This window comes from Echinococcus granulosus (genome assembly GCF_000524195.1).
Source record: "Echinococcus granulosus chromosome Unknown EG_S00008, whole genome shotgun sequence".
Taxonomy (NCBI): domain Eukaryota; kingdom Metazoa; phylum Platyhelminthes; class Cestoda; order Cyclophyllidea; family Taeniidae; genus Echinococcus; species Echinococcus granulosus.
In genome coordinates this window covers 17,987-29,938 of record NW_020170388.1, presented here as the reverse complement: position 1 = coordinate 29,938, position 11,952 = coordinate 17,987, and the positions used below count along the sequence as shown (strand labels likewise).

At 42.6% G+C, this 11,952-nt stretch overlaps 3 protein-coding genes across 3 annotated transcripts; 2 read left to right on the top strand and 1 right to left on the bottom strand. All coding sequences in view use genetic code 11, as the record gives it.

The window, feature by feature from the left end:
* Positions 1 to 10: 10 nt before the first annotated feature.
* Positions 11 to 1,350, top strand: EGR_01913 (purine nucleoside phosphorylase 5a; the record flags this gene model as incomplete). The annotated part of the gene is made up of 2 exons (XM_024491162.1): positions 11 to 163; positions 1,234 to 1,350. The coding sequence occupies 2 exons, from the start codon at positions 11 to 13 to the stop codon at positions 1,348 to 1,350; spliced, it is 270 nt and encodes an 89-aa protein (XP_024354305.1).
* A 1,006-nt stretch (positions 1,351 to 2,356) lies between these two features.
* Positions 2,357 to 4,455, bottom strand: EGR_01912 (Purine nucleoside phosphorylase; the record flags this gene model as incomplete). The annotated part of the gene is made up of 4 exons (XM_024491161.1): positions 2,357 to 2,744; positions 3,551 to 3,726; positions 4,106 to 4,209; positions 4,284 to 4,455. The coding sequence occupies 4 exons, from the start codon at positions 4,453 to 4,455 to the stop codon at positions 2,357 to 2,359; spliced, it is 840 nt and encodes a 279-aa protein (XP_024354304.1).
* Positions 4,456 to 7,337: 2,882 nt separating this feature from the next.
* On the top strand, positions 7,338 to 8,930 carry EGR_01911 (Purine nucleoside phosphorylase; the record flags this gene model as incomplete). The annotated part of the gene is made up of 4 exons (XM_024491160.1): positions 7,338 to 7,509; positions 7,607 to 7,710; positions 7,918 to 8,093; positions 8,543 to 8,930. 4 exons carry the CDS (start codon positions 7,338 to 7,340, stop codon positions 8,928 to 8,930), a joined length of 840 nt encoding a protein of 279 aa, XP_024354303.1.
* Between the last annotated feature and the right edge of the window lie 3,022 nt (positions 8,931 to 11,952).

Genomic DNA, 11,952 nt, shown 5'->3' with positions numbered 1-11,952 from the left:
TGCACTCGGAATGAGTACCGCCTACGAGACCGTTGTTGCGAAACATGCTGACCTTAAAGTCTTTGCCATTTCACTCATCGCTGACATAGCTGTGCTTGACGAAGATACTGAGGTCCCTATTACCCATGAAGAGGTCCTCCGTACCGCTGGCAAGCGTGCCGAGGTGATGAAGGCGTTAGTGATGAAAATGCTGGAAAGGATGTAACGACAGCTACTTCCGGTACATTCTTTCCTATCCCTTTATCAAACCATTGATCAGCTATAGGCTTTAATTTTGCTTCAAGTTGTCCGTACCTTATATTTGCCTCTTCTAAAATGCACCTCAAAGAAGCCATAAACTGACGCCATCCTTGGTCAATTTGCGACGCAGCGTAAAGCGCTGCCCTCCATTGGCATGCAGTTCTTCTACCACTGAATAGACTCTTCAGCCCCTTGGCGTTCACTCACCATCATTTAATGTCCAGCCTCCAGCCTACCACTCCTTCTGAGCGTTCGTAATAAACCTTCCACACTGCCTTATAGCAAGTTGTTTTAATAAATCTTCTATGCATCTGTGCAAAGATGTTATTTTCAACTGCGATGGTCTCCACGATAGGCATTAGAAGACAGGTTATCCAAACGGCAGCTGCAGGGTGTTTACAACTGTTATAATTTGTCTACTGAACTTGCAAATAAGGTTTCAATGCACATGAAAATAAACCACTCGTGAATGTTTGCACATCCTTGCATGCGAGTTCACTCCACTATGTCTGAGAGCCACTTTGAACCGAATAAATATCTACATGCACCGTTTGGCCCTCCTGTAGTTGAGGCGCCCATGTGATGAAGTAATCGTCAACAGGAAATGTGTCTCGGGAGGTTCCACCCATGGCAAACAAGACTTGTGCAATATGCAATACCTGGTCTTCAAGGGCATTATGCAGGTTTAGCATGCCATCCAATTTGATAGGAGAAAAGGAATTTTCTTTTCTTGCCTAATAAAAGCAGCGCTTTTATTTCACCCTCCACTTCACAAGTGGAGTTGTCATTTGAAATCGGTATTAAGCTCTCCAGGAGAATTTTGGAACTTGTCACAGATCTTATGCCAACAATAACCAGTAGCTCCCGAAGTACCATTCTCTCTTTCTTGGTTACACGAGTAAGCTGCGCCTTGAGGTCGTCCAGGCTTTTGACAGGTACAGATGCAACTTCAAATGGAGCATTGCGAGAATCATCGACACCCCCCTTCTGTAGTGTAGGGACTACCGTGGTCTCGATGTCTCGGTGGGTGGAGAAGGTGCCTTCCCCAATACTAACGAAGAACAGAAACCCCAAAAATTACATCCCAAGACAGAGCTGGACATACGGTAAGGGGAAAAACAAACTGACCATCATATTCCAACCATTTAATGGTATTACCGGAGTGAAGTGATGGGAGGATATTTTGAACTCCGGGGAAACACTCCCCTTTCTGAAATGTTTCTCGATGTACACTCTCGTCTGTTTCACCTCATTTTCAGTCATTACGGTGAAGTTAAGGCATGTCAAGGCACACACGGATGGGGCAAACTCATGACGTTCCTTTCAAATTCTATTCCTTAAATGTATGTGGTCACACAAAAAAACAGCAGCACATGACACAAATCACTTCTAAAGCCATGACGGCCTTAAAATATTAGAAATTTAGCAGTATTTTATGAATTGAAGGATAAGCGGAACGATGTACACCACAATGCTTGAGATGAGGTCATGAGAGTAGCCGCTCGAGACGAAGCAACTACGACACTTCAGATCGGAAAAAACAGATTGACTCCCCCGTAAGACAGATTACTCATGCAAATCCCGTTAGGTAATTCTCAAATCTGTCCGCCCTCCATGGAAGCTAGCCACAATATTTATATAACTATGTCTTATCCCTTGCACCTCCTAACTAAGGACTGCAAAATGATCATCAACCACATATTTATAAGTGTGAAACACACCGTTAGACCCACCCCCAAGTTGTCATGCCCCTTTCACGTCACTTGAGCTCCGAAATTTGGTACTTCTCCATTCCTAATTCAGTTGCAGGACCACCATTAACCAGTTGTTTAATGCGACTACAGTTTCGTTGTTGATGACAGTCTATTCAGTCTCGTGTGAGGTTCGCAAATCACATGATTTCCTCTGTTTGTGAAGAGACTAACCACGCCTTCCAAATGCATAAACACAGACATTTCTGGCGCATAGCGAGTGAATGACTTTAACTGCACCTCAGAGATAGGCAAATTAGTGCACAAGGGTACCTTTATCACAATCAACACGATGAATAATAGATGCGTCTTGGCCTAAAATAAGTAGAGCTAGTTAAACATCGTAACGTCGATGCACTTCGAGGTCACAGAGCTGCTAGAACACGAGTGAGCAGCGTTGCCATCGTCTCACCACGCTGTAGGCCTATCTCAAGCACTTCCTCGTGACTCGCCTTCTGCTCGTGGCCAAGTTCAAAGGACTCGCGGTTGGCAACAAGGGCGAGAGCAAGCACACGCATTCCCGCGTGGTGTGCCACAATGGTCTCCGCTGTGGTGCTCATGCCTGCTACGTCGGCGCCCAGCATTTGCAGCAGTCGCGCCTCCGCCGGTGTGTCATAGGTGGGACCACAGCAACACACATACACACCCTCATGCATCAGCTTCCCAATTCCCATCTGTTCTGCCACGCGCAGGGTCAGCGAGCGCAGCTCCTTCGAGTAAATATCCGACAGAGCGGGAAATCGAGGACCAAATCTACGTTTTTCAGGGATAATTAGAGGATAAGTCACAAATTCAGTACTTAAATATGTGGCAGTAGAGTTGTTGAACTAAGAGTGGTATACAAATCAAGAAAGCTTGCTTGAAACCTTCGGTTTGGGATGCAGAGCTAAGAAATGTTAAGATTGCTTTTAAAATATTTCAATGGATAGGACGAGTTTGCATTACCGAGCCCAGAACTAGATTACTTGACTTTGGTTGGATAGATGGATGAAATTAGGAGAGGTGGAAGTAAATATTCTTGAAATACGAAGGATTATTAAATAAGCTTTCACAAGTCCCAAATGACCTAATTTTGTGACTTCTCCGATCCCCATTACGTTGTCTTTCACGAATTCTTTCTCTCAAACCACCCAAGTTTACAACATTGACCCTAAATGCTGATAGGACGGTTCGTGCGTTTCTCCCTAACTTAATGATTGTTGCTAACGCAGCTTAGACCCAAATCTCCAATAAAATGCATTTGTCAACTAAGTTCATTTAGAGCGTCTTTTGCTCACTAAATCGTGACAGAAAATTGAAGTGTTCCTGAATGTAACTACGAGCATTGCATCACTGCCTCATTCCTGCATAAAATGTGAATTAATTTGGGACTTCTATGCATTAAAATAATAGTCATTGGGCAAATAAAAATTTTGGATCTACAGCGTTAGTGGCATCTAGTGAAACTGTAAATTAAAATAAAGGAAAAAATTAAGCCCCACTTAGAGGCTGCCTCGGTAATTAGTGACCGTACATTAGAATAAAGCCAAGTTTACTCGGCAAGGGTCAAACACACTCACCTTTCATCATTAAGGCCCGTCAGTGGGCTAATTCCAGCTAATGCAGGAATACTGATGTGGTCCTTCAATACCATGATGTCTCCAACATCGTAGTTAGGATGCAGACCGCCTGTTGCACTAATTACGAAGAGGTACTCGCATCCCATTAGACGCATCACTCTCACCGGCAGTGTGATCTACACAAGTGAAGAAAAGTAGCATTTGCATCTAGTTAGGAAAGTATCCAAAAGAAAGTGGTAAGATAGGAAGTTGAATAAATGCTCAAATGGGTGGAGAAATTGACGGAAGAATGAGAGATGAGTAATGCGTTGACAGAGAGAAAAGTTTGGAAAGAATATATAAATCGGAAAAGACTCCAATGGAATGAGTGTAGAATTAGTTGAATGAGTACTAAGATAAGCAGACACTTGAAAGCTTTGAAAAATAGGCAGAAGAATGCAGAGACGCACAGATGCATGAAATAGTGATGGTTTGATCCCAGAAAAGCCCTAAACAACGTACACAACGTGATATATGGATGGGTGGATGAATAAGAGAGGTGAATGGATGGCATACCTGCTGTTGTGTATATCCCTCGTAGGCGTGGAATCGACCCTGCATCACCATCACGTTCTTTCCACTTAGTGTACCAAACACCAGATTTCCTTTGTGTCCCTGCACTGAAGACGAATAAAAGTATGAAGGAGAGGAATGAAGACGTTAAAATTGGAAGATGTGGAAATAGCCTGCCTACCAGTGGCATGTGGGAATCCAGGAATTTCCTTGTAGGGAATGATTACTGGCTTAGAGATGCGGTTGGCTAATTGGCCTAGTCCTGAGCCACAAATGATGCCCACCAAGGGAGTGATACTAATCCTCTCCCGAAGGAACTCGCAAATGGCATTTGCTTCTTCGTAAGTGGCCATGGTGTGAAAAGATGGGTGGAGTGAGCGTGGATGTTGTGTATCTATCGCGCTTGTATGACAACGGTGTATTTATAAACGTCGGTGTGAACAAAAGACAATTAATTTTCCGTGGTACTCGAGTTCATCTCTTCGCACTCAATCATACGGGCCGAAAAACAGTGCGCTGTTTAGTTAAACATTGTTGTTGGCTCCATTCACCGGTGATCAAACTGGAATTTTTCAGTTGCATTAGCACTAGCAGACAAGTTGGCATTAATCACCTATAGACTAAACAAACCACTCTATCGACATTATTGCATCCTTGCTACAAAACTCAACGCTGAATTCCCTAACAGCGACCACCAACTCCTTTAGAAGCTTCTTTCGAAGAAACTCATCCATTAATTGCATCAACTAACTAATCAGCCAGGCTAATATACATACTATGACCCAAACAACCCTACAAATGGGATGAAGCGTTAGTTGCGAGTGACTTCTTTATTTACCACCAAAAACGCCTCCATCATGGCCGTAAACATCTCATGTCTTGTCATTTATGCTTCTAGTTCTGCTTTATGAAAGGGATTTTAATTGATCGGAGACCTTGGGTTTACTAAATAATATAGACGTCTAAGCCCCTTCATTTTTATCTGGCAATCGTGGCAAATTTGTGTGTGGAATTAGTTACTTGCTTAGCGGATAAATCTAGGGAGTAAAGTTGATGTACAAAAATTTGACTACAAGACTGAGCCATCTTAGGGTTCCATGCTTCATTTGTTATCGGTTATGAAATGCTGATGTCTGTCACCGGCAATGATGCTAACCGGGCAATCTCCAGTCTTTCAGTTATTAATTGCTGATTAAAGGCGTAAAGCCGTCCTGATATCCAGAATGCAAAAAATTTAAAAGTTGCACCTTCTTTATGTTTCATTTTTGTGCCCATCTTTTTAACATAAATATTCGACTTCTGCTCTATTTCGTGGCAATCAGGAGCTCCACGCACTAGCCGAATCTTTACAGGTGTGGTCAATGGGGCCATAATGGGGTTGTCGCTTACAGGCGTTCATACAGCCTACACTTACACCATATTAATCAAGCATCTTACATCCCATCACCACACTTTCGGTGCCTGATTTTGCCTGGAAAATGATGGATATGTGTAGATGTTACATGAGAACCTTTATGTAATACGATAGTGGTTTATCCCTCGGTTCTGGTGAGGCGCCACTTTTGTACTTCGAATTAGCCCTCTTGTACCTCGCTGGGTGGGCTGGCCTTTTGGGCCATGCCAATAGCCCAGACACCTTCTCCGTGCTGAATATATATTCTGCCCGAGTATTTTGTCTTCTCTCCTCTTCAGGGAGTCTCGGGACGCTACATTTATCTATCGACAAAAGTTACGGCATGAAGGCACTACAACTGCTGTCTGCTATTCTAATAAATGGTTACTGCACAGACACACACCAGTTATTGCGCTTGCTACCTGAAGAAGCATTGCCAGTTTAGCATCTCGCCTTACGTGCACTTCCAGTTTAAAAGAGGCAATTTAATATGCATCCGCTCACACATCTGTAATGAAGTCACATAATTTTAGCACCTCGGGTCTTTCCTGAAGGTGGAAGAAGTCATAGAAGTATGGCGGAAGACGTATTTTTGGCGTACAGGAGATCTACGGCTGTTGCCATGTCCTTCAGGGCATACCGGCCAGCGGACGTACAATTGTCTAATCAAAATATAGAGTTAAGCAAGCAATCAAAGCATCGTGTATAATTTTAAACCTAGTTTAGGGCTTACAATGACTGCATTGGTGGGATAACTCCAAAACCTTTCATCTATGTCTTCGATTAGGACAGCTTTCTTTAGTGACTCAAAGATACTCTCCGCCCCAAGTTAATTGGTTGGTCTATATGCGGTGAGGGAGATGAAAGGAAGGGATTTTTTATGAGACACCGGATTTGTAGAGGTTTAAAATGGACGATACTTGGCTGAGTGAGGCAGATTGGCCTACAAGTAAACAGGAAAGTAGGAGAAAATAGCACCGTCTTAAGGTCTGATCTAGTATCTCTTTTAGAAGGAGAAGAAAATTTTGGCCTTGGCAATTTTCAAGCAGGAGATGGCTTAATCGCACTTATCCGAAGTGAAGGATTGTGTTAGAATATTTTTCTCTTAGGCTTCTAAGATAGCCTTTTTAGAATTTTTGAGATGCTCTACTAATATCAGAATCTAAGATCTGCTTGACTCACCACAGGATGTTTGCTTCTTGTTGTCAAAGTCACTTCATCTTAATGCCAAGTGGTGATTTGCAATATCTAAGTGATTCGTTATAAACAAGGAGAAGAATATGAAAAATGATTACATTAGTTACAACATCCCCAGACCCTTTAAATCTCACATAATTTGGCTTCTAACCCACACCTTAGAGCCCCGAGCATACTGTCCGTGTCCATGAAGAGACTAACCCTTCCGAAGAACGAATTAACCATGTTTGGATGGGAAGGTTAAAGGGTCATATGTATGAGAAAGACACTGCAGTTTCATATTATGACATTATTAGCCATTTGAGACTTCTTATTGTAGGCAGTTCCATTCGCTTACGAAGAGGCCTTCGTTACAAAGTGCCCTTTTCATGTAGGCCTCTATCATGCTGAGGGTGAATAAATTCAGTACTCTCCTCCCTTAGATTCACCTCTTTGCGGTATAATTATAAACTACAGTGATAAAACATTGACCGGAAGCAGTTTCGTTAGCAAGAAAGCTGACAAAACCAACCAAATTAACCAATCAGGATGAAGCGAATTTGGACAAGACAATAAATTTTGCTGCATTTTAGACGCCTAGACACAACATCAGAGAGCATTTAAACACGAATAAATACACAATGGACAAATGCACTGCATTCAACAATGACTTCCTATGAAGAAGCAAATGCCATTTGCGAGTTCCTTCGAGAGAGGATCAGCATTACTCCCTTGGTGGGCATCATTTGTGGCTCAGGACTAGGCCAATTAGCCAACCGCATCTCTAAGCCAGTAATCATTCCCTACAAGGAAATTCCTGGATTCCCACATGCCACCGGTAGGCAGGCTACTGTCACCTCTACCAACTAATGTATTTCTACGTCCTCCTCTCCTTTTTTGCCCGCTTTTCCGTCTTTTTTCTTCTTATTCTTCAGTGAAGGGACATAAGGGAAATCTGGTGTTTGGTATACTGGGTGGGAAGAACGTGATGGTGATGCAGGGTCGATTCCACGCCTACGAGGGATATACACAACAGCAGGTATGCCATCCATTCACCCTTCCCATCAGTCCATCAATCTCGTCCTTCCAAATTCCCTTTTAGGTTCTTGTCTTTTTCTGGAATTTATGTGTCACTATTCTATTGCCAATGCACTCTTTTACCTCTCTGCCCAACTATTTCTTTCCCCCGATTACCTCGACTACTCTACCCGATTAAATTGTAACTGATCCCACCCTCTCCTTGTAGATCACACTGCCGGTGAGGGTGATGCGTTTGATGGGATGTGCGTACCTTTTTGCTACCAACGCGGCGGGCAGTTTGCATCAGAACTACGATATAGGAGATATTATGGTGGTGAAGGATCACATCAGCATGCCGGCATTGGCTGGAATCAATCCACTCACGGGTCCCAATGATGAGAGGTGAGGGAGTTGTGTAGCACTACCACGTGCGATTAGGGCTGCTTTTATCCTCCTTAATGAAGGCAATTCGTTTTTCCAAATTTACGTCCTCTTGCCAACTGATGACTGCTTTTACCAGCTGTTTCAATAAGTTTTCACTTCCACCTCCTTTAATTTGTCTTTTAAATAGGAACCCAACCGTAGTGCCTCACTTTACTCCACCCAAACACTCAAAATTGGTTAATTCTTTGAATTCTAAAGAGGAAGTTTTTGTGAAATTGGATGAGAACAATTGAAATAGTTCTTCTTGACTTCATGTGGTCAACTTTATGTTCCATCTGATTCTGTCTATTCAAATAGGTATTGTAGAGCCATCTGCCTTGTAGCAATCCTTTCCAAATTCGCACATTTCGTATTCTTCAGTCGAGCTGTATGCCCCGACGCTTGATTTCCCTTTTGATCTTAAACAGGTTTGGTCCTCGATTCCTAGCACTCTCGGATGTCTATGTAAAGGAGCTACGCGACCTGACCCTGCAGGTGGCAGAGGAGATGGGGATTGGCAAGCTAATGCATGAGGGTGTGTATATGTGTTGTTGTGGTCCCACCTATGACACTCCAGCAGAGGCGAGGGCTCTGCGCCTGCTGGGTGCTGATGTTTTGGGAATGAGCACCACAGCAGAGACCACCGTGGCACACCATGCAGGAATGCGTGTGCTCGCTCTCTCCCTCGTCACCAATCGCGACATCTTGGACATCGATCAAGGGGAGAAGACGAGCCACGAGGAGGTTCTCTGCACGGCTCTTTACCGAGGTGACACGATAGCCACTTTGCTCACACATGTTCTGGTGGCTTTGTAAATGCATTTTCCACTAAAGCGTCATTAAGGGGCGTCATCATTTGATTCTGGGATGAGTGATAAGTAGGAGGAGGGTTATGCAAGGAAATCTACACAGTAATTATGGTTTTCTCCTTTTGGGCATTGCAATTTCTCACAAAGTTAACAACCAGCTAGACGGGAGGATACATTTTCCAAAAGAGATGGCGAAATTATAACAAAACTGCCTCCAAAGAAGTTTAACTTGCTTTCCAAGTGAAGGGGGCTTCACAAACCCATTACGGCTCAGTGCAAGCAGTTGAAAAAGAATGCAACCTGGGTATTCGGCGCTAATCAAGTAAGGTCGATTGAAGTCGACGATGCTTGTGATGGCTACCTTTGAGGGGACTAAGACAGTGTTTTGCTACCATGGAAGTTTCATTGAGACAAAGGAGACAAAATGAAGCTTAATAAAGTTGTACTTTAATGTACTAAAATGTGCTTTAGACCTTCAAATACTTTTGGATAATATGTTTAAACTCACTGAAGTGGCTAGATCAACTCTCTTAAGTGATAAGTAGGCAGTAAAGGCTAGGACAACAACAGCAAGCCAATTTTTTTGACCATAACCATGGCAACATGAGGGAAAACACGAAGGGGGCGGGTGTACAATAGATAAGGGGAAGCTGTAAATGCAATGGCCCCGAGACTTTTCCCACAATGAAGGAAGTTATCAAACTGGAACAGATTATGCACAGCCAACACTGCTAAGATCACTACATGCCACCCAACGGAAGTAGAAAGGCGGAGCCCTAAGCGCCCATTAAACCAAGACGAAGAGTTAAACAAACAATCATAGCATTACATAAACACTACACCGTCTTCTTAAGCCGAAGGCTAATCCATAAGGCAAAAACCTAGACTAAATAATGTTTGTTTTTTTTGCCAAAGTTGGCATCTTAAAACTACCCTGAGCCCAAAAGTGAGAGTGGAAAATACTAATTTGAATTCAGTACTGAGAGCGTCTTAAGACCTACTTTCACATAAAATAGTAAATTCTCTGTAAAATCAAAATTAAGTTGTATTTTTTTCAGTTAACTGAGCCGTGTTTGTTCAACCACATCAAAGGTGCATAAGGTCACAGGAATAAGCCCATTTCCCCCCCCCCCTCCCATGGGCACCGCCAATTGACTAGCGAAGTCATGTTGGAACGCCCATTTACCTGCAATCACCTTCTGAGTGTCACTGAATAACTACAAACCATTTACTGATTAACTAAACAGTAAATACAAAAGTTGCTGACTGGTTTGTACGGCCTTGATGGTGACGCCTTTGCACCGACTAGTAGCAAACAACTCTGTAGAATAGCGGACGATTTAATCACCCAGAAACTTCTCAGTTGGTTTGCGTATTCTTCCTCCAGGTTATGAAGGTGGGACCTATGTTCTGGGAGATGATGGAGTAATCTACGGGTGTAAGGTCAAACTAAAGCCCTGGTCATTTTTGCCCCGATAAAAGTTCACATCACTTAATTAAAGCACTACTCAAATCCGCACTTCAGTAGCACTTTAAGATTTTGTTTAACAAATGTTCGAGAAAATGAAATCCGGTTTTTGCTTTGTACAAATGTTTGTGCTGTCGAGTAAAGTAATGATAGGTGAGATGTGTGGAGGGCTTACTGTTGTGCAAGTTGCACAAATTATGCCTGCTTGAGTGCTGGGTAAATTTGATGGCACTCATTTCCACCGACCGGGCTCGGACACTGCATGGTCCGAGACGCACATTTTAAAGCCCACACTTTTCGCTTCCATTCGACAGCACGGTCTTTGGGCTCGTATAAATAAACTATGCGGAAAAAACTTTGGAAGACAACTTAGTTGTGAGGATGTACTTTAGGCGCGAAGGTAGTCGTGATGCTACTAATAGGCACATCGACATTAAAGAGTTGGTTTAATTTCAACATTTTAGGCAAATGTGTTACCTCTCAGAGTGCAGGATTTCCATGATGCAAAGTTGCTGACAGGTTTTAATAAGCACTTAATCTTATTGACACCATAAGTGTTTTCGTGAGACTTAGGTTTCCAAAATGGGCGAAGTAAAAAAATCATAACAGTTGCCGGATTTTACTGAAGCGTTTCCTTAAACAATAGCCTCTTCTGGTAAGTTGTTGTAATTTGTATATCAATTTGAACGCAATACCCTCAGGTATGTGCCCCTGCGATTTTTACCAAAAAAGAAACAAGTTCAGAGAATTATTGAAAATGGTATTGGGTGTTTAAAATAGTAGATATAAACATTTTATGCTCAATATCGAGCACTTCTTTTGAGCGCTTATCAGTGCAACCCCACAATTTACCTTTTTATCCTACAAAATGCTTGGTATTAAAAGTTAATATACTAAAGGTTTTTTCTCATTTATGGCTGTTGCAGGACCCCTACCGTCAGTTTCATAATTAGAAACGTGTTTATCGCATTAAAGAGCAGTGATGGCACCATCAAAAGCAATCGCTGCTTAAATTGTATCACATACGGGTAAGGAGTAAAGTCATTAGGCGTTAACAGACTTATTGAGTAAAATACACTAGCGTATTAGAACCGTACGCTATTAAAAAATACCCAAATATTGCCAGTTTTCATAAACTCAGTTGCGTAATTTCCCTTCAGCAACCAATTTTCACTCCCGCTTGACCTTATGAGGTATCCACTAGTGCTTAAAGATAGTAAATTTGCCATCAGAATTCGGGGAATTCCTGCTTCCCGCTCGTTTTACACTTCCGGACCGAACCGTGATTACAAACTATCTGTAGCCCACGTTTTTACCGTTATTTGGCAAAACACTTTTATCCATACATATTACCCCTTTGCTCGACGAGAGGACCCCTGACTGCGAACATGGTTTCCCAATCACTTCATGTTGATGATCACAAGTATCCTCCCACACAACTGCCCTATTGCAACCACTAAAGAGAACTAGAGCACCACAAGAGTACCGACGACATAGCTTAAATTCTATGCAATCAAAAGGGCAAAAGTGGTCCTTTTTTATCGACCAGCTCAAGAAGCGC